The 26,635-nt window shown below is 41.0% G+C and overlaps 2 protein-coding genes across 2 annotated transcripts; one reads left to right on the forward strand and one right to left on the reverse strand.

Moving 5' to 3' along the window:
* Positions 1 to 11,533: 11,533 nt before the first annotated feature.
* On the forward strand, positions 11,534 to 13,889 carry LOC147304391 (uncharacterized). The gene is made up of 4 exons (XM_086280167.1): positions 11,534 to 12,075; positions 12,217 to 12,468; positions 13,036 to 13,125; positions 13,297 to 13,889. Exons 1-4 carry the CDS (start codon positions 11,946 to 11,948, stop codon positions 13,554 to 13,556), a joined length of 732 nt encoding a protein of 243 aa, XP_086136293.1. The 5' UTR covers positions 11,534 to 11,945; the 3' UTR covers positions 13,557 to 13,889.
* Positions 13,890 to 14,258: 369 nt separating this feature from the next.
* Positions 14,259 to 15,546, reverse strand: LOC147304392 (uncharacterized). Its single transcript, XM_086280168.1, has 2 exons — positions 15,189 to 15,546; positions 14,259 to 14,528 (listed from the first exon to the last, which is right to left on the reverse strand). The coding sequence occupies exons 1-2, from the start codon at positions 15,500 to 15,502 to the stop codon at positions 14,444 to 14,446; spliced, it is 399 nt and encodes a 132-aa protein (XP_086136294.1). The 5' UTR covers positions 15,503 to 15,546; the 3' UTR covers positions 14,259 to 14,443.
* Between the last annotated feature and the right edge of the window lie 11,089 nt (positions 15,547 to 26,635).

Raw genomic sequence — 26,635 nt, forward strand, 5'->3', positions numbered from 1 at the left:
TTTTTAATCAGTTTCAGCTGCTTTGGTAATGAAATTAACCACAGGTGTACTAGGGGGCAACGACAAGACAACCCTCAAAACAGGGAACGGTTTTACAGGTGGAGGACACTAACAATTGTTCCATCCTCATCTTTTCCTGACTGTTTTTTCACTATTTGCATTTGTCTGGGTTCAGTGTTACTACTGGTAGCATGAGCTGATATCTGAACCCTACAGCAGTTGCACAGTTTGTCTTACTCCTGTAAGCTGGCACATCAATACCGCACATGAAAACTTGCCAGACAGTTTGCTGTGTGTTCCAGCCTCAAGAGCATGGAAAGGTTTTAGGATCTTCAAGATTTATGAATCAAGCGTAAGCACACCATTGGCAAATATACTGAAACTAGAATCAGGCATAAATACAAACATGTTTTTACATAAAATGTCGCAGAGTAACAAATAAAGTAGGCACCAGCATGAAAAATCACCAATTTTGTAGTGGGAGTCTTGTGAGGAGGAAATATCTATTACAAAATCAGTTGTTCTGTATGTTGATGATAAAAAATATATTATGTATGTATGTGTGTAATATGTATTTTGAAATATACTAATAATTTAAAACAAAATGAAAAGTAGCTGAATTTAAAGGATTGAACAGACATGGTTAATGGTCAAACTCTACAGAGAGAAAATAGCATTTAGAGGTTCCTATAGATGCAAATTCAAAAGTGCTGCTGAGCTTGGACCTGCTCAACTTGTCTGTTTTATTAGACTGGAGCTGGTAAGAGCTCCCGTCACCACTTTTGTCAGCACATTCCTTGCTAATGTTCTAAAGCAGTTATTAACAACTTTCTCAATTTCCATCTCCTATACATCACACATGTTGGCTAAGGTTCTTAGCAAAAGGAAACTCATCTGTTACGGTCCAAGGCAGACCATGATGGCTCCAAGGCACCTTCTAGATGAGGTGTTCCAGGCATATCCAACCAAGAGAAGGCCCAGGGGAAGACCCAGTATAACCTGGAAACTATAATTCTAACCTGGCTTCGGAATGCCTTGGTATCCCCCCAGGAGCATGCACGTTTAGGGGGAACAATCTGGGGGAAAAAACCTGATTGTTAAAACCTGATTGTCTGAATCATCTCACCTGGCTCCTTTTGAATATGGAGGAGTAGAGGCTCTACTAGTCTTGGCATGAGATGGATAAAAAAAAAAAATGCTTCTTTCCTGCAGTAATACTGACTGTCCGTCACTGGACTCATCATTGGGATTGGATAGCTTCCAAAAGCAAGATATATCCTCTACTCCCACTCTTGACACATACCTTTATTAAGATACCCTGATGGACGTGGCCACATGCATCAGTAGTGCAACAGGACTTTAGTAAATGTGAATCACAGTTCAAGGCAACACCTGTGTGATGCAATACACAGCTGTATTACATCACATAAGGGAAAAAGAATAAAAAAGACTATTCAATTTCTACTAAAAGAAATAGGGACTCATAAGCGACTAAATTATATATAATTACAAATTAGTAGGTGCTTACAGAGAATTTTAAGAGCGTTTGACTCATTTATGTGGCACAACAACATCACAGTATGCATTATTGTTTAAACAAGTTTGAGGCACAACACTCATTTCAGCTTTTTCACATTATCTTTTATCTTTTTATGATCCCCGCTGCTCACATTCACAACTGCCATAATGGGCAATAGGAGCCATGACTTGTGACTCATCAGCAGAAACAGCAAAAGTTAGTGCCTTCACACTGGCAATTCTGTGCTGAAGTATGCACTTAAGGTATACATTCCACTGTGAAATATATGGAAACTATAGTAGCTAATGAGCTGAAACAAAAGCAGTGGGCCCACTTTAGGTGTGGACAGAAGGAAAACAGTTGATGGAGACAACAAACAGACTGATGAGACACAGCTATTGCCGGGTACATGAAAACTGGCATTTTAAACAACTTGTCACAACATTAGCTCCATTACAATAAAGTGGAGGTAATGGCACTGATAATTAGATTGTCTAGATGTATGAAAGTAGTGGCCAGAGGATATTTGGGCAAATTTGTTTATGCTGAGGTGATTTTTATAGGTGGAGTGGAATGGATGACAGCCAGGCAGCTTGAACAGAGTACATTTCTCATGTTTGCGTTGCAATTTCCCTTGCCAATCTGTTTTAAACTGCACCAGTAGGAATCAATTGGAAAGTCAGGTGAGCCAAGGTTGTTAAAATGATGACAGTATGGGGATTTAAATCTTTAAGTTCAGGAAACTCACTAACCATGTAAAGTGGGATCTATGGTATAGAAATTCAAATCTGACTGAGGCAACAAATTCAGACAGTATTTCGCTAAAGTTTCCCTGAAATGTAACCCAAGAAGCTTCTAAGATGTACGGACTGTAATGCATTTACATTCCCAGCATGCACCTCCTTCCTCAGGCTTGTGTCTTGAAACTCTTTCCATATCCAGCAATTTTTTTGCTACTGCACAGTGACTTTTTTTATGAGCATTCAAAGCTTTTTTGAGGTAGAAGACAATAAATACTAATGTCTTTTTGTGCAGTGCTGTTTAATGTTCTGGATGATTACCTCTGTTACAGAAGACTGTGCTGGCATGTTTAGCCAATGCATCTATTTTCCCATGCTGAGAATGTAAAGACTTAGAAGGGTTTGGAGCACTGGATTAACTGAGAGGCAAATGGGCTGTGATGGGATGTGATGAGCCAATGACAACAGCGCACTGAGCAGACAGCGACCGTCTGATAGAAGCTCCTGGGGGACTGACTGTGCATTAGTGGATCCTTAGTGCTAAGCATTCCTCTGTCCGCATAAGCAGACAGCTCTGCAAGTAAAACACCACGTTTGTCTCTTGTAACGAAGAAGTCTTGCCTTTGTTCTGGATCACTTGTTAAGCTCTCAACATATGCATTACCCCAGGGACATGTGTACTACTTCAGATGGTGAGTCATATAAAAATAAAGCATAAAGCTTACAGACAGGTACAATGTTTAAACAGTTCCTTTGGTTAAACATTGACAAACGTAAAATGTATTTTTTCATAGTGTTTTTAGGGACTTGAATATTATGTTAGATGGTAATTACAAAAAAGAGAAATGCTTCCAGGGACTGTGATAACACATTAAGCATCTGTAGTTAGCAGCTAGGCTAACAAGTTAACATTAATTGCAAACGTTAGATTAGATTCTTTTACTAGCTTTTATTAACTTACTATTGACTGCATGATAAAAATAATAGTTTACGTGTTGTTTTTAAGTGATGTAACTGCAAGCAGTTGAGTAACAACAATGGAAACAACAACAAAAGAAACTTCAGATCTGAACTGGTCCCTGTTCTCAGGGAAAGACTTGGGGCAGTCAGTGAAGAATATCAGAGTCCTGAGATTTTGATCATTTTGGGGGCTCATTTTCTTCTTTCAGGATCAATTATCTAACTTGTCAAACATGTGTGTGAAAACTTGTTTCTCAGTGCATTCACATTATTCAGTGTTTTTTTTTTTAAGTTAGGTTAACTGACTATAGCTTATCTATTCAATTCAATTCAATTTTATTTATACAGCACCAAATCACAACAACAGTCACCTCAAGGCTCTTTATATAGTAAGGTAGACCCAACAACATGTAAAATGTAACAATTTAAATGATGTCGTGTGAAAAATGCCAGCTTGGTAGACTGAACCTATTTTCTGTCATTTGGGTCTCATCTAAAACTAATGTGAAAAACCTGATGAAACCTGATGAAACCAACAGAACAATATCCTCTGCAAAAAGCAGAGATAAGATTCTGAGAGTACAAAAGTTTAACCTGCCTATGGCTAAAAATTCTGTCCATGAAAACTATGAATAGAATCTGTAACAAAGGACAGCCCTGATAATTTGCTGGAGCCACTCACCCAGTCAGTCATCAGTACCCCGAGTGTTCAGATTACCACGTGGACCACTGCTGCCTTCACCTTCTGCATCTTCTCTCCCTCCTCTCTCTTTTCTTGTTATTTCTTGAGGTTCCTGTGCTCGTTTTTCCTGATATTGCTATCACTTGGTATCTGTCACTACACCCCTTCATCCTCTTTTGGCACAGATGTTCACTATGCCAGCCTCTTGGTTATCTTGATCCATGTATGCCATGCCTGCTGGCATCTTGCACCAAGCTGTTCTGTGCTCGATTGTCTCAATGACATATTTTCACCTGGTTGTAGCTTGTTCTTGTGCTGCCATGAAATTAACAACGGTTGCACTAGAGGGGCGTCAATGGGAACTACGAACAACTGACTGCAACAGAGGCTGCACGGGTATTCCAACTTCTTCAAGATGGTGGATCAATATCTGCCAATGCCACTGAAGGTGTATTGTGTCTCTAGCATAGTCATCATGGAGGAGATTCTAAGAGACAAGCCGTTACTCTAGGAGAGCTGGACAAGGTGGTGGAAGGCCCTTATCCCATCAGTAGGGATATGCTCCTTTGTGCAAGTAGAAACAGAATGAGCACTTCCAGCAGCCTACAAAATGACCTCCAGCAGGCCACTGGTGTGCATATGTCTGACCAAACAATCTGTAGCAGACTTCATGAGGGTGGTCTGTCTGGCACCATGAATGGCAGGTTTTTTCACAGGGGAGAGCAGGTTCACCCTGAGCACCTGTGACCAACATAAGACCTAAAATGGACCACAGAGGCACAGAGTAGAACATGTAAACCCTTGGAAAATATAAAATGCATACATGGCATTGGGTCCTTTAATTTAGAAAGGTTACACAAGAATCTTTTTTCTCCCTTAAAATTCAACTTATTCACTTTGCTTGCACAATTAGCTAGGCTGCTGGTGGCAGTGTGAATCTATTTTGTTATCCAGTTAAGACCCATAGTGCCAAATATACACCGCTGACAGTTAAATCAGGCTTAACATTTCATCCAACTGAAAGGATCCCTTCCTTGACACTGTCTACCTTTTGCAAAGGAATGTTTCTAACAAGATGAAGTTCCCACATTTAAAAATGATTCCAAGAGGACAGTGACTTTACAGTGATTTTTATAGGACACGATGTTCGCTGCTTCAGTGTGCTGTGGGAGATGAGTGGCATTATCACACTAGTGTGTATGAATAGAACATTTCCAATCCCCCCAGCTTGAATTGAAGATGCAGTAAGGCAAAAGTCTATAATGCACCCGACTACTACTAGACCTGCCTTAATAATATAGACACATCCACTGTCTACAGGACTTTTGTCTTTGTGTCTGTCTGCCTGTCCATCTTTTTGTAATGAGTAGCGGAAGCAGCCACTTCAAAGAGAGCTGTAAGCCTGTCATCTTTCATTGACAGACAATCTTCTTTCTTATATTATCTTTGCTATCTTTGTAATGTTCCTATTGCATGTAATGAGAGGTGCATTATATATCCTTCACGGCTTTATTACATTCAAACCAACTTGTTAATTCATAATTTTTCACACAGACTGAAATTCAAGAAGAGAGATAGCTCTATAGAAAACACCTCTGATATTATCAGCACTACAAAGTTTTATGTTTTGATGCATCCAGACCCTCAAAACACTTTACTTGAAAGAGAGCCAACTTTATGGCATTAAAGAAATTCTCCAGGGAAATTTTGGCTTCAAAAGAAAGGATATGTTAACAGAGCTTGCCTGAAATGGTTATTGATTTTATGCTCATGTGAAATAAGTACAGACTCTTTTAATAATTTCGATACACAAGCACTAGATTTAATCTGGTCTGCAGTCAAAACAATCAATACATTTTCATCTCCATCAGCTCATTGTTTTGTAATGTCTGCTCTCATTTCCAACAGTCCTCATCCCACCTAAGCCCACATCTTAAGAGATTTTCTCTGCTTCTGTTTATATTAGAGCTTTCATCACCATTTCTACTAAGCTGTCATTTTGTTTATGCTCTGCCTGTGTCAATGTGCATGTTCTGCAGACTACTCTCCTATACGTGGTATGTTTATGGAATGTTTGATTTAGGCTTAATGCTAAAATTAGGTTTATATATTTTAATTAGGGCTGGGTATCGTCACTGATTTCTAGAATCGATTCAATTCCGATTCACAAAGTCCCGAATCGATTTGATCCACGATTCGATTTAATTCGATTCTATTCAATTTGAATCTGGGAAATTTTGACAGAAATATTATAATTCAGATCAGTACATTTACATATTTTTGTATCTATAAAAAGGAAGCTGACACACGCAAGACTTTATCAAAGGTGTGAGCATCACAGCAGATGCCTTTGTGTCAAAGTAGCTGAGGATAAAACACAGAAAAACATGAAGGTGATTTTCCTGGCCTGGGATTTTATAAAAATATTCTGCAGTACATCAAAAACCGAAAGAAAACCATTAATCAACACATGATTGTAATCTGAAGTTACAGCGGTTTTATTAGAGACACGGCTAAGCATTTTGCATTTTGCATAATTTTAAAAAGTTTAAATTTGTTCAGTATTGAACAGCAGAAATTAGATTTTCTTTTCGGAAGTATATAAAACGAAAAAGAAAAAAAAACGTCGGCCGACAGCGCTGTAAACAACGGTAGACTTGTGCGTAACAAGTAAGCGAATAATGAAGAAAACAGATTTTTAGACGGGAAACTGTTCTTGAAGTACAGAGAGAGAGAGAGAGAGAGAGAGAGAGAGAGCTGTGCATCGTGGTCGAAGCAAAACAGTAAAGGTCAGAGTGAATACATGACAATGTTTATGTGAAGCATAGTTTGGATCTTCTTTTGCTGCTGGTTCGGTCAATATTGTTTGGAGAGACATCAAACTAACAGCTTTAGAATCAGCGCATAAACGGCGTAAACATAAAGCGCGGACCCGCCGACAGATCAGAATCAGCAAGCTGTCGGCTTTCAGCCCCGACCGTGAGAAAGGCGACATCTCACTGATTCTGATCCGCGGGTCGCGCTGTGTGTTTAAGTCTTTGTGCAGAATGCGTGTTCCTGCTCTCATTTACTGTCTTAGCTGTTTGGTGGTGGTTGAAATTTTGTGAGATTTCACCTGAGATTCTGACATTTCGGGCTAAATAAATTTATATTAAAAAATCGATTCAGGATTTTAAAGAATCGATTTTAATCGATAAATCGATTATAAAAACCCACCCCTAATTTTAATGGTTAATATCAAAGATTTTCTTTAAATGCTTTATGGTTTGTGGCAGATTAGCAAGTTGCAATAGCAGAAGTAGTTACTTGAATAGCTCTTCATTAAAAATAATAGAATTAATCATATACATAGCTGTAGCAACTGATGAGTTGATGAGTCGTACCATTAGGATAAGGGAACAAGTTGTTGAAAGTTAATGGAGAAGTATAAAGAATATCAGAAAGACTTGTGCTGTGTCTTTGTGGCATATAATAGAGTGCCAAGAGATAAAGTGAGGAAGTCGGGAGTGGCAGAGATTTATGTGAGGATGTTGCTGGACTTGTATGAGGATATGACAGCAGCGAGGTGTAGGGTTTGAAAGACTGATGGTTTCAAGGTGGTCTTGAATTACATCAGGGAATCTCTGAGCCCCTTCTTGTTTGTAATAGTGATGGACAGGCTATCAGATGAAGTCAGGCAGATGTTTCTGTGGACTATGATTTACAGTGAAAGCAATGAACAGATAGAAGAGAGCTTTGAGATGGTGGAGGTATGATCAGAAGAGAGTAATGAAAGTCAGTAGAAACAATACATATATGTTAATGAGAAGAACCTGACTGGGAAGGTTAAGTGCAAGAATTAGAGATTGTGATGATGAGACTGAGGGATGCTGTGTGATTGAAAGTACGCAGCAAGAACGGAAGGGAAGGTTTAGGATGCCTGTGAGCCCTGCAATGATGTTGGATTTGGAGATGACGGGACCAGCTGAAAGAACAGGATGTTATGAAGATGTTAAGATTTTCAGTGACCAGAATGGACAGGGTTAAAAATACATATAGCGGTTTGGAGATAAATTTAAAGAGTCAAGATTAAGATGGTTTGGATATGTGCAGATGACAGATAGTGGTTATCTTGGACAAAGAAATATGGAGGTGCCCGTGAGGAGGAAAAAAGGAAAAATACCTCAAAGGAGCTTTACAGATGTAGTGAACATCCGTAAAGCTAGTGACATTCAGAGGGTGTTTCAGAAGAGGATGCTAGGGATAGAGTGAGATGGAGGCAAATAATCCACTGTGATGACACCTAAAGGAAGCAGCTGAAAGAAGAAGAAGAAAATCTGTGCATTAGAATTTTTATAAACAGACTTCTGGAGGTAACCTCATAATAATAAGGTAATATTAGCTGTTACTTTAACATATAAGGATGCTATTACCATATTATGATGCCGGAATTAATCCTACTATACCCCCAGAATTCTTCTTTGTTTGAAGGTAACATTGTAAATATTGTGTTTAAGGTTGTTACGTGGAATCTTGGTAGTTTCTTTATATTAACCACAGATCAGGCCTGCAAAAATACTGCCTTTTTAGCTAATTCAATTACATTACATTACATTAAATCAACCTTGAAACATGGTTAGTTTATATGTTATAACTGTGGGGTTCGCTGTGGTTTGGAATCTCTCTAAAGTATTATAACAGCAAGATGGAGACGGATAACCTTCTTAGCAGCACCTTTACTCTCAGCACACCTCAACAACAACAAAACACTTCCTGTACACAGCCCTCACGATACTTCACTGGCCACTCAGAAGTCAGGAAATCCTATACTGGGATAAATGCAGGGAGATTCTAGTGATTCTAGTGATGGGGATTCCGGTTCTTTTTAGAGAGCCGGCTCTTTCGGCTTGGCTCACTAAAAAGAGCTGGCTCTTCAGGTTGTTTTGTTGCTTTAATAAATTTATTATCAGCAACAGTATAAAATTATGTACAAAATGAATTACTAATGTAAAAAATGTGTTTTTATTTAAATATGTTTATTGTATAAATATGCTTTTATTTATTCACTCCAAATAAAATTTTTTATAATAAATTATAAAATACAAAAACCAACTGTGTACAATTCTACTTTTAACTATTTCAATTTTTAGCTTTTTCCTTTTAAACAAATTTAAAGTGAAACAAACGATACAGAAAAGCATGAAGTCAAACATAACTTTTAAAAACACCAGTATAGGCTTACAAGGCCCTCAAGGTAAAAAAAAAAAACTAACAAACTACATTTTCTGTGAAAATGACTCACTTCCGGCTTCGGGCAGGTAATGGCGGCCATGGTTCACGCTGACGTTTATTCCAGCGTAGGAAGTGTTACGAACAGCTGATCGAATCAGCAAAGCGTGTTTCTGGAATATTGTGTTTTTGTTGCTGCAAGTGCTTTTTATGCAATTTTTGCAAAGCTATAGTGGAAGGAAGCCATGACCTAGGGCAAGCTGATGGCACAAGATGTAAGTACTACTCCTCCGGTTTCATGTGCAAAAAAACCTTTATTGCACTAGCTTACATGGTTCCAGTTCTACAGGGATTTAAAAATAATTACGCAAATCGGATCGTGCCCGCTCCGACCGGTTTTAAAGGGTTAATATCACACTCAATTGACTGCATTTTATCTTCCCATTGCACTGATGGGTGGACAGTTCTCAGGTGCTTGTGCAGGTAGTTTGTGGAGCCAGCTCTATATGATATCCTTCTCTTGCAGCCTCTACACTCTGCCTTTGTATTGTCAATAAAATTGAAATGGTTCCAGATTTTGCTGCTGTCTTGGTGTTACTCATTTTCATTACCTTTCTAATGTGATGATGATGTCTCTTGTTGTTGCCCTTGGCTCTCTTTCTCTCCTGCTCTGTTCCTGTGCTACTGCGAGTGTAACTACAGCCCCTCCCTGTTTTGCTCAGTGCAAACACAAGGCTCACGTGTGGCGTGCAGCAGAAAAAAGTGAGAGAAAGAAAAAAGAAACACTGCCAATAAGGAACCGGCTTCCGTTGTTCACTTCAAAGATCCGGCTCTAAGAGCCGTTTTGTTCTCGACCGACACATCACTAGTAGATTCAACACATACTTATTACTGCTTTGAAAGTGGATGTGTAAACATTCAGATGTGTAAACATGTAAATATCAAAACATGTAACCACCAAACGGGGACATAACTAGCTCTATAAACCTCATAAACACCTCTTTGTGTATCAAATGACATATAAATTTACTTCTGCACTTAACATAATGTGTAATCCTGAATTCAAAGGCAAAACTAAACATTCCTGTAGATTTCATATTTCCTTTGACTGAAAACCTTCTACCAGAAAAAAACATGCCTGTATTTCCTAAATGCAACTATTGTAATCAAATATCAGATGTTATAGTTGCTTTAAATTACACTACTGGGAAGTTAAAAATGGATACATAGCTATGCAGGCTGAATAATGTCAAGTATACAATTTACAATTAATTAATTAAAAATTGTATTTTTTACTGCCACTTTCCTTTTCAAAATAAAAGCATGAGAATTCACCAATGGAACATTAAAAAAACAAATACAAATTGTTCAAACATCATTTACATAATATAATCCTTCAGAGTTTATTTTCTGCTCTCGTATTTAATAACAATAATTACTGCTTTTCCTATTAGTTTGTAATAATGATAATGATCTTATCATTTTTTTTATTTTTATTTTTATTTTTATTTTTATTCCTATTTATTCTATTTATCCCCTTCGTATATTTTATTTATATTGTCTCTGTATTTATATATATGTGTGTGTGTATAACTCTGTAACTTCTGTCGGTGCTGTGCTTTTTTGGAAATCGAATTTCCCAGAGGAACCCACCCGAGGGATTAATAAAGTTCTATCTTATCTATCTTATCTTATCTTATCTTATTGTGATTGTCACGGCTGGCGGAGTGAGCCGTGTGGTGTGGAGGAAAGGGGGGACCCAAAATGCAGCAGTGACTGATGATACGAGTGATGTTTATTTACAAAGTGACAATGGCAGAAACAGGCAGTGAGGCATGACAAAACAACTGAAGAAACCTAAACTGGGAGAACTAAATGACAAACCTGAGACCATACAAAAGGGGTGCGGGGCAGAGAGACACAGAGACAGGAACACCATAGAACGCAGACGAGCCGACAATGAACACAGACCGACACCCACTAAATATACACACACACACACACACACACACACACACAAGGTAATCAGGTAATCACACACAGGAGGGAAGAACAGCTGAACCTAATACACATGAGGACCGGAGGACACAAGCTGAACACAATGACAACAGACACAGACCTTCAAAATAGAACAGGAAATCCAGAACATGAGCCTTCAAAGTAAAGCAGGAACACACAGACTGATTTACAACACAACACGGGGACATGAACAGAGCACCAAGGACAGACACAGGTAGGGCTGAATACACACACACACACCAAACTACAGGTTCAACCCTAAACCAATACAAAATCAGAATAAACACAAAGCACAAAAATGAACTTCAAGGAAACACAAAACGCTGGGCCAAAATGACCCAGGACCATGACAGTGATAACTGTTAACAGAAATCCTTACATGGATTACTTTGTCTTACGGTGTGTTCACACCGAACGCGATGGACGCGAATAGAGCGTCAGGTTTACATGTAAAGTCAATGGAAAGGCGCGATGACGCGCGATTGCGGGTCCCGCGAAAATTCGGAAGCAGATTTGCGTCGCGAAAACGCCAAAACGCGTGAAACGCGCGTCAGTGTAGCGCGTCAGGCGCGTTTGACGCGCGAAACGCGCGTCAGTGTAGCGCGTCAGGCGCGTTTGACGCGCGAATAAAACCACGCGCGTGAGTTTTTGTGTTGCACTTTGTGCATACGCGCGTTTCGCGTCTACCGCTCGAGTTGGAAAAATCTGAACTCCAGCGTCAAATCGCGCCGCGACAACCAATCAGGAGCCTGGTGACGTGGCTCTGACCTAGGTCAAAGGGGCAGATCCAGCCAAAGCCCTTCATTCTTCATTCAGTATGGAGGAAAAGCTGATCAGCGCCGTGGCTAACCACCCCGAGCTATATGATGCCAGCTCCTATTTCTACCGAGACAGGAATAAAAAGGACCTAGCTTGGAGACACATAAGTGAGGAGATCGGGCAACCTGGTAAGTTCATTCCTTCTTCTTTTTAATTTTCAGACTGACCCGATGAAGCCGTGCAAAAGCTAGCAAGCGCGCCTACTGTCCCGCGATTTTCCCACTGTTGTACAAATACCTTTCCGCTAACCAGATAATGCGTTTATTCAGAGGACATCTGCAGGAGAAAGTGGAAGAGCCTCAGGGACACCTATAATAAGGAGAAGAGGTCAGAGAAGGAGAAGAGGAGTGGGTCTGCAGCAGGATCGGGGAGGAGATGGAAGTTCTTCGCGGTCATGGGGTTTCTGGACCCCTTCCTCACCCCGCGGGAGACCAGCGGTAATATGGTGCGGACCGTGGAGAACTTCTCCCCCGAGGACCAGGGACAGCCCGAAGAGGCAGCAGGGGAGTGTCAGTCAGAAGGTATGTTTACAATTAATTAATGTAGGCAGTTAATTTATGTGTGTTGTCATACAGGAATATATTTTGTTTATTAATAAACAGTATAAAGTAGTCCCGCTGTTCATCCGTCACTGCCTCGCCTTTTCGCTGATTTTTTTATTGCACCGTACAGCTTTCAACGATGCGCATTGCATTCTGCAGCCCAAATGACAAATCTCCTCCGTGTCGTGTCTCCTGCGCTTGCCAAACTTATCATGTTTGGTTTTGATAACCATCACTTCAAATAGAAAAAAACAGCACAAAAACACTCATAACTATGACCCTCATTCGGAAATAGACACCTGCACCGGGAGCAAAAAAGGCGCACAAAAGTGGCGCCGCAGACAGAGAAAAAGCGCGGCATAATACTTTTACGTTTTAAAATCGACAAAGGTTTGCACTTTGAGAATCAACTTGTGAGAACTGTGACTACTGTTCATGTGCTGCAATAAATGGGAGACCACTGTATATAATAATAAGTATATAATAATATAATATTCTCTATGACTATTGTCTTCAACCTGTTAACATTTAATATTGTCTTGATAGAGTCAAGTTATCATGCAGCAGAGTCCTCCCCTGTTGCTTCTCCTGACTCCCCAGTCCCTGGTCCCTCCACTCCTGCTGCTGCACCCACAGGTATGAACATCAAGCACTGATAGCTTTTTACTTGCTTGGATTCCCTTGTGATCACCTTTACTAAATATCTACAACCAATCTGTTCATATCCTGGTTTTTTTCAATTTTGAAAATGACAATCTAGTAGCAGCCTTCTCATTTCTTTGTGGTGTTTTGTTCTGTTTTTTACAGGCCCACAGAGGAGGAGAGCTCGAAGGCGGTCGAGGGAAGGGTCCCAGGATGGTCCATCGGCGGTGGAGCTGGCTATCCTGGAGTCCCTAAAGAGGCCACGCCCGTCTGCAACAGAGTATTTCCTCCTCGGCCTTGTTCCTGCTCTGGAGAGCATGCCGCCTCAGACACGAGAATTCGTGAAATTCCAAATTCATAAATTAGTTTTTGACAACAGCACAGCTGTGCTAAATTTGGAAACATTGGACCCTAATGATCAGTAGTTTTCTGATGAGGCAGCAGCTCTCCAGGGCAGAAACAATGTTCTTATTCTTCTCCTCCTTCTCCCCTGAGGCTCTTCCACTCCAAGCTGGGTCCTTTTTATTCCTGTCTCTCTGTAAATAGTTAAATTTTATATATTTATGTTGAATCTTTTTATTACTGAATTTATATATTTTATCAAATAAACATTTATAATGACAAATGTCTCTGTTCTACTACACAGCAAATATTGGCACCCGACTTGACACAAGTAGAATTTATTTCATATTATACTAATGACAAAATATACTGATACAGTGGGATGCAAAAGTTTGGGCAACCTTGTTAATAGCCATCATTGTCCTGTACAAATCGTTATTTGTCACAATTTAAATTGTCAGTTAAATACATCATATAGGAGACACACACAGTGATATTTGAGAAGTGAAATGCAGTTCACTGGATTTACAGAAAGTGTGCAATAACTTTACACTAAATAAAGCAGGTGCATATATTGGCAACACATAAAAAGAGAAATAACATAAATATGTAGTGTATATCAATGTGTGTGTCTCCTATATGATATATGTAATTGACATTTTTTACTGTAACCGATTCATACAGGAAAATAATGACTATTAATAAGGTTGCTCAAACTTTTGCATCACACTGGTTATAGGAACATAGTGAAGACAAGTTACTTAAGAGAATAAAGAGAGGTTAGGTTATTTTGGAGTAGAGATCCATTTATTAAGAAAATTTTAAAAAGGAGAAAGTTCCCTTGTAGTTGTGGAACATGGATCCTGAGTTGGGGGGTGCCTTCGTCTGGATGTGCTTCCCATCCAGAGCTCCACAACAGAGGGGGAAGTTCCAGCGCTCCTGGAATCCCTCTGCGATGGACCGCCAGTCTTCAGTTGAAGGCACAGCCGTGAAATCGTCCACTAGACAGTCCCAGATGGCCGTCGCTACCTGGGGGATGATCTGGCTCACCATACCTATGACACCACAGCCATGCTATCATTCAACCACTGAACTGATAACAGCATAAATCGAATTAAATTAAATCGGGACTTGATGAGACCATCTGAGTATCACTAGAAATATTATAAACAGTACCAGTTTGCTATCGGTAAACACCGAGAGCATTCACTGTTAGCATAGCACATCCATGTTAGCAGTGTATAAACGATACACTGCTAACATGGATGTGCTATGCCATCAGTAAACGCCGACAGCATTCACTGTTAGCATAGCACATCCATGTTAGCAGTGTATAAACGATAGTTTATACACGCCGACAGCATTCACTGTTATAGCACATCCATGTTAGCAGTGTATACACGATACACTGCTAACATGGATGTGCTATGCCATCAGTAAACGCCGACAGCATTCACTGTTAGCATAGCACATCCATGTTAGCAGTGTATAAACGATAGTTTATACACGCCGACAGCATTCACTGTTATAGCACATCCATGTTAGCAGTGTATACACGATACACTGCTAACATGGATGTGCTATGCCATCAGTAAACACCGACAGCATTCACTGTTAGCATAGCACATCCATGTTAGCAGTGTATAAATGGATGGTTTAGCATATATTAGCACAGGTATCAATAAAGGACTACCGTATTGACCACTTTTACTAACCTCAGGCAGACGGACAGGCGCTCTGCAGGTGGGATTGAGCGCCTGTAATTGGTGTCTAGGCGGGCGATTCTGGGACCGACACGGGAAAGCAGGTCCTCAAACTGGCCGGGTGACAGACGATGATATCGCTGGAATCTGCCGTCATCCAGGCGCAGCTCCTGGAGCAAATGGTGAAACTCACCAAACTGCTCACGCGCCTGGAGGACCTGATGGACCCAGGTACGGCGAGGACGTCTTTTACGCTGCTGCTCTGCTCTCCACAGTACATAGAGAAGGGAGACTCTCTCTTCAAGCGCTAGCTCGATAGCTGCCATCTTGCAAAACCAGGTCTGGCACAACTCCCTCCCACATTCCTCCCACATTTCCGGTTCACGCGCGTGACGCGCGTCAAAATTGTGACGCGCGATGGATTTTTCTTGGACACGCGTTGAGACGCGAATGTACACGCGTCAAATTAGGGGCGTTTGGGGCGTTTTATTCGCGTCCATCGCATTCGGTGTGAACACACCGTAAGTCAACCGGACAAGATGATAAACAGAAACACATGCTTAAGATGCTGTTTGGTCTTCATGAGCTTCATTGTATGTGTATGTGTTAGTATGGTTAATGCATTTTCTGTTTGTGTGTGTGATGTTCTATACATTTCTCTTTTTGCAGTGCTTCAGACTCCTTCTCAATTTTCCCACTTAACCCTTGTGTGGTGTTCATATTTTTGTTACTCAGCCAGTGTTCATGGGTCTGGTGGACCCGCCAGAGTTTTGGCTTTCCAAATTAACACTATCAAACAATTTTTTATTAAATTACTCATCAGATGTTTACTTCATCCCAATTACAAGCCATATGAACAGCAAACATGGTTAATTTTTTCCCTTTACCTTTGTTAGATCACATTTAGGAATTAATGTGCTTCTCGGTTTTTTTTTTGTTTTTTTTTAATGTTATAAAAAAATTAATCAGTTATAATCAAGTGGAGTGAGTGGAAAGACACAACACATTTACACGTGAAGCAATATGTTTCACAACTAAATGGGATCAGCTGCTCATCAATGGTGACATTAGGCCCAGGTTTGTAAGACAGGGGGAGGTGGTGCACACACTTATCCCACACTGTCCTGATGGCAGCTAGCTTGTCTCTCTGCCGTCGAGCTGGTCTGTCGTCTTGGTTATCAAATCGGATAATCCTGGAAATTTTGTGGAAGTTTTCCAGAGACATTGATGCACGGAAAGGTTCTTGCCGGTTTCTGCATCTCACGGGGATTCTGTGGATTCCCCTTTGGACCTCAAAACTCCTGCAAGGATAAGAACCCCAAAGTAGGCCTTTGGGGTTCTTAGATCTCCTTCCACCTCTCTCCAAAAACACACCTTCCTTCTAGATTACTGAAATCCAGAATAATTTTCTGGATGGAATCTGGGATGAAAAGCTCAAATGAAGACTTGATGTCCTGCACATGAGTAACTGCCAGCCGTGTTGGCCCTGGCTTATCACAGTAACAGCTCTGCAGGGTGGCTGGTTTCTTGGGCAAGAAGACCATTCAGTTTCACCAGTTATTGGCATCCATATTTCTTCACTTGTTGTCTGGTGGGCTTGTTCGGGTCCTGGAGCTGGCTGCTGATGGGGTACTCATCTTTGTTTTGTTACTAGATGGTGCTCAACCTCATCGTCTTCTTCAAAGTCACTGTCAGACTCTGAATTTTCAGAAATGTGAAATATTCTGAAACCTTTTTGTCAACATCATCATCCAAAGCTCCTCTCTCTTCCAAAATCAATTGGATGGCCCTCGCAGCAGATAATCTTTTGCCATCTTGATCAGTTGTGATAAAGAACCACACTGGCAAAGTCTTATTTATAGTATTATGCCCCTAATTTGCAGGTGGGACAGGGTATGAGAAAATACAATTTGGATCCCTCAAGAATCAGGGTAAAATGTGCAGGAATGCCAGAGCAGACGGTGTTGATAGTTGAATTTTCAACAATGTTGCAACTTTGTGCGGGAGCAGGAGGGGAAGAAAACACCATCAGCAGCACCAGAAAGGAGGAAGACAGAGTGTGGGAACACAGGACCTACACTTTCAACACTTTTATTAGGCCTGGGTCCAGTGGACCCGAACACCTTGTATGTAATGTAAATGCGTGGGGGGAGGTACAGTATGAGGTCATTGAAAATTAGTTCGGATTTATGTTCTTCACAGAAAATAAGCCAAAGCCAATGAATTTCAGGTTGAAAAAATTATTAATTGTTTAATTTTTCTTTTGAGAAAAACTGAAAACGGGTCTCACAGACCCGAACACCATACAAGGGTTAAGTCAGTTTTCCTTTTTCCCAGATTCGCTAACCCAAATTTGATTTCCCACACTAAATAACAGTATTCATCTGTGTCCTCACCTGTTCCTACTTCCACTGTGGTCTCCTCTCCCCCTTCAGCAGTCCAGTGGCAGTTCTTCTCTTCAGCTTTGTCCTGTGCAATCCCCCACTGTCTCTTTCATTGCCATTCCACTCCAAACGTGGCAAATGTCAACTCAGACAGTCTCCTCAAAAGCCCTTCACACACAGTGAAGTTGCAGCTTGCTGGAAACACATCTCCATCCAATCAAGATGATGGGTAACATGGCTAACAGTACTTTTCAACTAATTAATTACTTTTAGAATCTTGTAATTCAGTTACTAACTCAGTTACTTTTTTGAAGAAGTAAATAGTAACTATAATTAATTACTTTTTCAAAGTTACTTGCCCAACACTGAGTATTTTGATAAAAGCAAATTGATCCATGATTCCTGGTATGCGATAAATAGGCCCGCCACCATAGTAAGAGAAACAGCCCCATATCATGATGCTTGCGCCACCATGCTTCACGATCTTCAGAGTGTACTGTGGCTTAAAGTCAGTGTTTGGGGCTCGTCTGATAAACTGTCTGTGGCCCTTGGACCCAAAAAGAACAATCTTACTTACATCAGTACACAAAATGTTTCTCCATTTCTCTTTAGGCCAGTCGATATGTTTTTTGGCAAATTGTATCCTCTTCAGCACATGTCTTTTGTTAACAGTGGGACTTTGAGGGGGCTTCTTGCAGATAGATTGGCCTCACACACGCATCTTCTAATTGTCACAGTACTCAGAGGTAACTTCAGACCGTCTCTGATCTCCCCAGAGCTGATCGTTGGCAGAGTCTTTGACATTCTGGCTATTTTTTCATCCATTTGAGGTAGTCTTCCGTTTTCTTCCATGTGTCTCCAGTTTGGCTTTACATTTTAAAGCATCATTTTAGTTGAGCAGCCTATCATTTTCTGCACTTCATTGTATGTTTCCCCCTCTCCAATCAACGTTTTGATTAAAGCACACTGTTCTTCTGAACAATGTCTGGCACGAGGCATCTTTCTCAGGTTTTCAGAGAGAATTTCATGTACAACATGTGCTGGCTTCATCCTTAAATAAGGACCACATGAACGACACCTGTTTCTTCACATAACGAATGACCTCACTGATTGGACTCCACACTGCTATTATTTTGAACATGCCCCTTTCACTTAATTATTCAATTAACACACCGACTCAGGTGCATTCATCTCATGAATGTTGGGTCTGTTGATTTCTCTGACTCTACTACACCTAGTGGTAAATTATTTGCCATGTAATATTATGACTTATACCAAAAACACTGACTGTTCTGGTTAGTCATGTTAGACTGCTATTATTCTGAACACAACTGCAGGTGTCCCCACTTGGCAAATCCCACTTTAAGCTCTGTACAAGGTATGGAACAGATGTCTTGATGACCAGCAGCCACACTGCTGGGGAATTTCATAAAAGTGAATATTAAAATGATCATGTCCTAAGGATTAACTCATATAAGTTTGTTATCTCCATAACTCTTTTGATTGTGCCACAAGTGAAAGATACAGTTTACCTTTAAGCTATTTCCTTATTAGGAAATAATAAGGAAAGTCCCAGTGAGATAATTTATGATTATTTGATGAATCTCATGGTTTATTGTCAGTTTGTGTTTGCTTGTGTGTAGTATTTTTTAACATAATTAAATTTGGCAAAGCATTGTTCAATTTAACGCGTTGAATTATTATTCATTTGTTTGTGCAGCCTTGGGACCTTACACTGGGCTTTAGATGCTTTTTACATTATGATGGTGGTATTACTTTATTAAACTGGTTCCAACATATATGCAGAATTCAATTATGCATGTACATATCATATGATTTGAAATAATTGCTGCAAAGGCTTGATCCCATCTACTATGCATATTTTAAAATCTAAATAAGTATGGTACTTCCATCTTCTAAGATATTTTTGCTTATTCTGTAATATTCCACTGACTTCTACCAAGCCAAGGAAGCCATTGCATAATCAGGCAACCCATTTATACAGAGCTAATACAGGCCTATGATTTTCGACACTGGGAGAGCTTGAAGGGTCAGCAGTGGATACTGCAGAGTCAATGTGATTCCAGAACCATGGATTGGAAACTCTGCCAATGGAACTCATATCTGTTATATATATATATATTAGCTAGACTGAGCTAATATACTGAGTTATCAGCAGTCACTCTTAGAATCCTAAATACACATATATGATAATAAAGTTGCTATAATAAATTTGTTTCCATAGTTACCTAGCTAGTTATAGCTAGGTAACTGGTTCTGCCGGAGGTTTCTTCCTGTTAAAAGGGAGTTTTTCCTTCCCACTGTCGCCAAAGTGCTTGCTCATAGGGGGTCATATGATTGTTGGGTTTTTCTCTGTATCTATGAAGCGCCTTGAGGCGACTTTTGTTGTGATTTGGCGCTATATAAATAAAATTGAATTGAATTGAATTGAATTATACTGAAATAAGTCTACTTTGGCTTTTCACAGAATGTATCCTGCCTACCTTCACAAATATGCAACCACAAAATGTGTAACAGACAGTCTTAACACGCTGGAACTGTTGGAGATGGATAGACAACACCTATAGTGATTGACTAGAAGAAGTGAATTTGAGGGCCACGGCTACTTGATAGATGTGGCTCCAAGACTCCACTTGTATTTTGAAAGAAAATCTCAAACAGAAGAGATGCAAAGTAGCCAAAGCAGCCCACCTTGCATCAGTGAATTCCAGCCAACCAAAACCCCTGATTTATTGTGCAGATAAATTACATCCATCAAGCTTAGGGGGCTTTGCTCACCTGTGCTAGCAACTTGGCCACTTGTCAATTACAGCTATTAATCCATTATGACCCCTCATATCAACATCATGTCTTCCATTGCTGCTACACTCCCCTCCTGGCAAGACTCAGTAGGGCCTTCTTGTCACTCACTAAATCAAATTATTTGGAAATAACTGATGGTGTGTCCAGATCCATCACTCTGATAGCTGCAACCATGTTCCTAATCTCCCGTGTTGTTGGCTCAGATGAAAACAGAAGGGATATTTAAATTGATGAGGACTCATATTGTTTCTGACAGACTTGGCTTTTGTTAGGTGGGGCAAAATGACAAGTACTTGTCGACTTCAGGGTGTTTGAGGATGCACTGAAAGAGTATTTCTTTTGAGGATCCGCACATCTTCCCTTTTGGGATTCTTGACAGACTTTCTGACCAAGCTACTAATTTGTGAGCATGTGAATATGATTCAAATGCTTTTCTGCCTTTCAGAAAGAAAGTTATAAAAAATGGATTCCAAAGTGAAGAAAAACACTGATAATGCTAAATGTCAGCGGACATCCCCACCCTAACTGTTAACTGCATTTTCTTCACAGACATTTGCATAATGAAGACACCACCTCAACGGCAAGCAAAAAGCATTTTTATTTCCTACATTCACCCTGTGTTCTCACTCCACCACCCTTCTCCACCTCCCGAACAAGTCCCCTCTTAGATGTACATTTTGTAATTCTGTCATTTTACTGGTTCTCCTTCAAATGTCTGCTTCGTCCCCAGAGCACCACATCCTGACATTCCTGTCCCCAGCTGCCTCATTAATGAACTGTAAATACTCTTTGCTATGCAGCAGAATTGATTGACTTGTGTGCCAACAACACTGGGAGGCTAGAGGAAACTAGGATAACAAGATGTATGTACTTTTTCTGCTGGTTTAATTTACAGCCTGCTTAATTTACAACTGCCTTTGTAGCTGAGAAAACATGAACATAAACTATATTTGTCTTGCCTGTCAGCAAACCCAACATACAAAGTATATGTTAACCTCCCTAGGCACATTTTTCAGGTATTAGCTTTCTACTGTCGCCTTGTCTCTGCACACAGAGACTGGAAAGCCAATTAATCGAAGAAAGCGTGTCTGTATATCTCTGACAGAGTGTCATATTTAGAATGGACAGGCAGTCTGAAGCATGATGTCTCCACAGCTCAGTCAAGGCCAACCAAGTCCCTGTCAGAGTTTGAATATAGTATACTGAGCTAAGAATATAGATTCTTAGCTCAGTATACTATTCTACATAAAAAACATACTTATGGAGGATCACCTTGAAGCAATGTATCACCAACAGTTCCCCTCTTTCGCTTAATCATAATAATTCTAGTCTTATTGAAGAGACAGTATGACTAGTTACATGGGAATGTTCTGTCCAGATATATAAATTTTCTTTGATGCAATGTCAAAATAATTTAACTCTCCCATCTTTTGTAAAGCAGAACCGAGTAAATGCCTTCACACAGTGATAAAATTAAAATTTTCCCCCACATCTCCTAGTTTGTTTGTTTGTTTGTTTTAATATGTGATTTATTGTATTTTATTGTATCTTCTAAAATCTGCAGACAGCTCTACATTGGCCACTCTGACATGCCAGAGTGGCCAATGTAATAAATTTTATAGTAAACTATAGTATATAGTAGAGATGGCACAATACCACTTTTTTATGTCCGATACCGATACCGATATTTTTTTGATATTTAATGGATCGGATTACATTTTTTATTTCTCGCCGATATCCGATGCAGTAATTTGGGTCAGTATCGGACCGATACCGATACATAATATCGGATCGGTCCACCTCTAGTATATAGTAATAAAAACAGCTAAAACATGGTTTGCTTTATTTGTTACCTATCGTATGTATTATATTTAATTTATTCATGTATTATAACCTTTCCTGTCCAGCAGCTTTGGCAAGCAGAAACGTGATCTCAATGTACTGCTGTGTCAAACACATTTGTTTTGCCAGCAGGATCTTTCTAAACTCTCTATAGGTTTCTCTTGTTAGAAAAAAGAACAGAAAAGAGATGAGAATAAAGGACAAAGCACAAATTAAAGCATATCAACTGCTGCATCTGAACCAGCACCTGAATGAAAAACAATAAACTGATGCACAAACACACAGGATGTTCCTATAATGTGTATGTCTGAGTGTGATTGCATGTATTTGTCATGACATGTAATTAATAATGAGCAAAAGCTGCAACAATACCTCTGGGAGTCAGAGGCAACCAGAGAAAGGGCCCAGGAGACCCTGGTCATCCACAGCCTCTCCTGAGCACTGAGACACTACACGCCTCAATGATAAATGCATGCCTACCCCAGCAGAAGGAAAAGGGATACCGCAATCAAAGTTCAAGAGCCTGAAAGGGCCAGAGGCAATGGGCAGCCGTCCTCGCCAGAGGCCAACCACCCCGGCATGAGCCAGACATCGGTCATGAACATCTAGCATTTGCCCTGGAGACACGAAGTACCCACATCTACCAGGAGGTGGAAAACCCCACCCCTTCCCCTCCATGACCATGTCCTGCAGGTCACATGACATAGCTAGCCCCAGAGTCCGCCACAGCATTACACATACTGGCCACACACACACCTCAGAAGGGGAAAACCTGCTCCAATTGTATATATTGTATAAGTGTGCTACCAGAGGAGATAGAACGTTGGACCAGGTGTACACCAACATGGCGAATGCGTACAGAGCCCAGGCTTATCCCCACCTGGGTCTGTCAGACCATCTCTCCCTTCTGCTACACCCAATATACACACAAAAGATCAAGAGCACTGGGATTACAACCAAAACCGTGCGAACATGGCCGCAGGATGCTATTCCGATGCTTCAGGACTGTTTCCACTGCACAGACTGGGATGTATTCAAGGTGCAGGACACTGACAATCGTGTCGCATTGGACAGTTACACCTCCACTGTCTTGGACTACATCTGTTTCTGTGTGGACAATGTAACAACTTGGAAACGATTCCGTGTGTTTCCTAATAATCCACCCTGGATGACACACGGAGTTCAACAACTTATTCGAACAAGGAGCAACGCTTTCAAATCCGGGGACCAGGAGGCATACAGTGCTGCCAGGGCCAACCTGAGAAGAGGCATCAAGACTGCCAAGCAGCAGCACAGGAGGCGTATCGAGGCCAGGTTTGAGAACAACACAAACCCAAGGCAGGTCTGGGAGGGCATCAGGGCTATCACGGGCTACAAAAGAAGAACACCATCACCCTCAGCCGACAGTTCTACTCTGGCTGAGGATCTAAATCTCTTTTATGCCCGTTTTGATAGGGAGAACACCGACCCTGTCCTGTCCCCTCTCCCCTCAACCGACCCTGCTCCGGTCCTGAGCACTCATGAGCTGAGGCGTGTGTTCCGGAGCATTAACACCAGGAAGGCGGCCGGGCCAGATGGAGTGCTGGGCCGGGTGCAAAAAGACTGTGCTGCGGACCTGGCGGACGTCTTCACCTCTATATATAACACCTCGTTGTCCTGTTCACTGGTACCATCCTGTTTCAAAGCAGCAACCATCGTTCCCATTCCAAAACAGTCAAATGTCACATGTCTGAACGATTTCAGACCTGTGGCACTCACCCCCATTCCCGCCAAATGCCTGGAGAGACTGGTCATTAAACACATCAGAGCTGCTTTTCCACCATCCCTGGACTCGCACCAGTTTGCATACAGGGAGAACCGGTCAACCGAGGATGCGATCGCCACAGTGCTGCACACATTACTGAAGCACTTGGAACACAGGAACACCTATGCACGGCTCCTCTTTGTAGACTACAGCTCGGCTTTTAATACCATCCGGCCATACAAACTCCGTCCCAAACTCCACCAACTGGGACTTAACTCCTCTCTGTGCAACTGGATTGTGGACTTCCTCACTAACCGTAGACAGAGTGTCAGAGTGGGTAAGAACACCTCTTCCACCCTTGTGGTCAACACCGGTGCCCCTCAGGGGTGTGTTCTGAGCCCTCTGCTATACACTCTCTTCACCCATGACTGTATTTCCTCCTGCGCGTCCAATCTCATTGTTAAGTTTGCAGATGACACTACAGTGCTCGGACTTATATCCAACAATGATGAGACAAACTATAGGACAGAGGTGCAACAACTAGAGTCATGGTGCCACGACAATAACTTGGTCTTAAACACCAAAAAGACCAAGGAGATCATTGTAGATTTCCAGAAGAGGGGTCATAACAACCATCTGCCTCTCTTCATTGGCAGTGAGGCGGTGGAGAGGGTGAGCAGTTTTAAATTCTTGGGGGTAACTGTGACCGAGGACCTGTCCTGGGGCAACCATATCACCTCAGTTGTACGGAAGGCCCAACAGCGCCTCTACTACCTGAGGAGACTGCGGAGCGCACACATTCCCAGATCTCTGATGTTGAACTTCTACAACTGTGCCATCAGCAGCGTTCTGACGTATGGATTTCTAGTGTGGTTCCCCAGCTGCACCAAGGCCGATCAGCAAGCACTCCAGCGGGTGGTGAAAGAAGCTGGCAGAATTATTGGAACAAGTCTGCCAGAGATCAGTAATATCTTCCCCACTCGCTGTCTGAGGAGGGTGCACAGTATCCTGCGGGACCAACATCACCCTGCGCGCCACCTTTTCCATCTGCTGCCCTCAGGGAGAAGGTACAGGTCTATACAGGCCAGAACATCCAGACTGGCCAACAGCCTGTATCCACAGGCTGTGAGGCTCCTGAACTCTCTGCCCCCCTCTCACGGACAATAACCATATCCAACTTCTTAATAGCAATGAACTGGTCTGCATTGGTGCATCATATCTTTATTCTCTTCCCCCTCCTGCCCCCCCCCCCTCTTTCTTAAATAGATAACTATCATATCTGATATCATATCTCACAGTACAATAATATTGAATGGGTTGCATTGTTGTATTTTGTCATGTTTCTCAGGTCTTTGTCTGAATTTCTACGAACATTATTGCTAAGGATTGTCTTATTGCATTGGAGTCACACTGGGTTAAATATGTACACTTGGGTTTTAAGGGGTATTTATTATTTTCTTCCTTTTTTTGGGTTGTATGGAAGCCCCAAACGCAATTTCATTGTTCTTGACAATGACAATAAATAAATAAATACTAAATAAATACTAAAATACTAAAATATATTTGCTTCCAATATCCCACCACAGGGCAAGTAAAAATGTAACCATCGCCCTCCCTAAGGCAAGCACCCCAGGCTCAAAACCCCAACACCACAAGGCAGTTAAGTCCCCCACCAACAAGATCTACAACTGACACCGGTCATAGCCTCCCTCCCCAAGAAGCTGCCAGATGCCTTCAGCCCACGCGAACACCCCCAGCCACCTGCAGAGCACACTAGGAGACGAGACCACACCACAGCTGACCACCCGAGATCAGTGGGCACCAATTCGTTTTGGGCTTTTTGTTCGCTTTGTGTGGAAGAAGACACTGTCTCCAAACAAATATGATCTAAATTTCCAAACTGAGAAAAACACAAATCATTTTTGGATTTTCAGTTCATAAAGATCATTTTCATAGTCATGCATAAGATCTATCTTCAGCTTGAATTCCTTTAAGATCTTTATTTCATTGGATCACTGCTGCTAATGTCTCAGTGAAGATAAAAAAGGGAGTGCATGAGCAGGCAGACCTGCCTGGTGCTCCAGATTGAAGCTCTGAGAAGCACAATCAGTTATCCTAACACATGCACTTGGAGATGAATGATAAACCAAATCCAAATTTTTGTAGAACTTCAATTCAATTCAATTGTATTTATAAAGCGCCAAATCACAAAAATCAAGGCAAATTGCATATATGAATATCCATTTTACTAATATCCATTTTCAAATGATTTCTCTGCATCTAAAGAGATAGCTGTAGATTCTAGTCTACCTTTGATGAAACCTGTTTGTTCAGGATGTTTTATAAACAGAGTGATTTTTTTTTTCTGGTCTTCTGGCAAAAAAACTTTACAACAAAAGGGGTCACTGTAACTTCTCCTCTGATATCTAAATTCTGGTCATGATGTAGACATTTAGTTTTCATTTAGTTTGCAACGGTAGTGGCCAGAAGAAGGAGTGTTATAAATAGCTTGTTGTACTTCAGTAGAAAACTAATGACCAAGGAAGGTTTCAGAAAGTGTACGGAGTCAAAGTGTTGTGCTTCTTGTTTAGGATTAAGAAAAGAAGCTCACTAAGCCTGACATGTGTTCCATATGATAGTACAACAACCAAAGAGCCTTTTCACTC

Source organism: Aulonocara sp. 'chitande type north' Nkhata Bay, linkage group LG22 (genome assembly GCF_057382095.1).
Source record: "Aulonocara sp. 'chitande type north' Nkhata Bay isolate Kocher_YH1m ecotype deep benthic linkage group LG22, A_spYH_male_GT1.1, whole genome shotgun sequence".
In the NCBI taxonomy this organism is placed as follows: domain Eukaryota; kingdom Metazoa; phylum Chordata; class Actinopteri; order Cichliformes; family Cichlidae; genus Aulonocara; species Aulonocara sp. 'chitande type north' Nkhata Bay.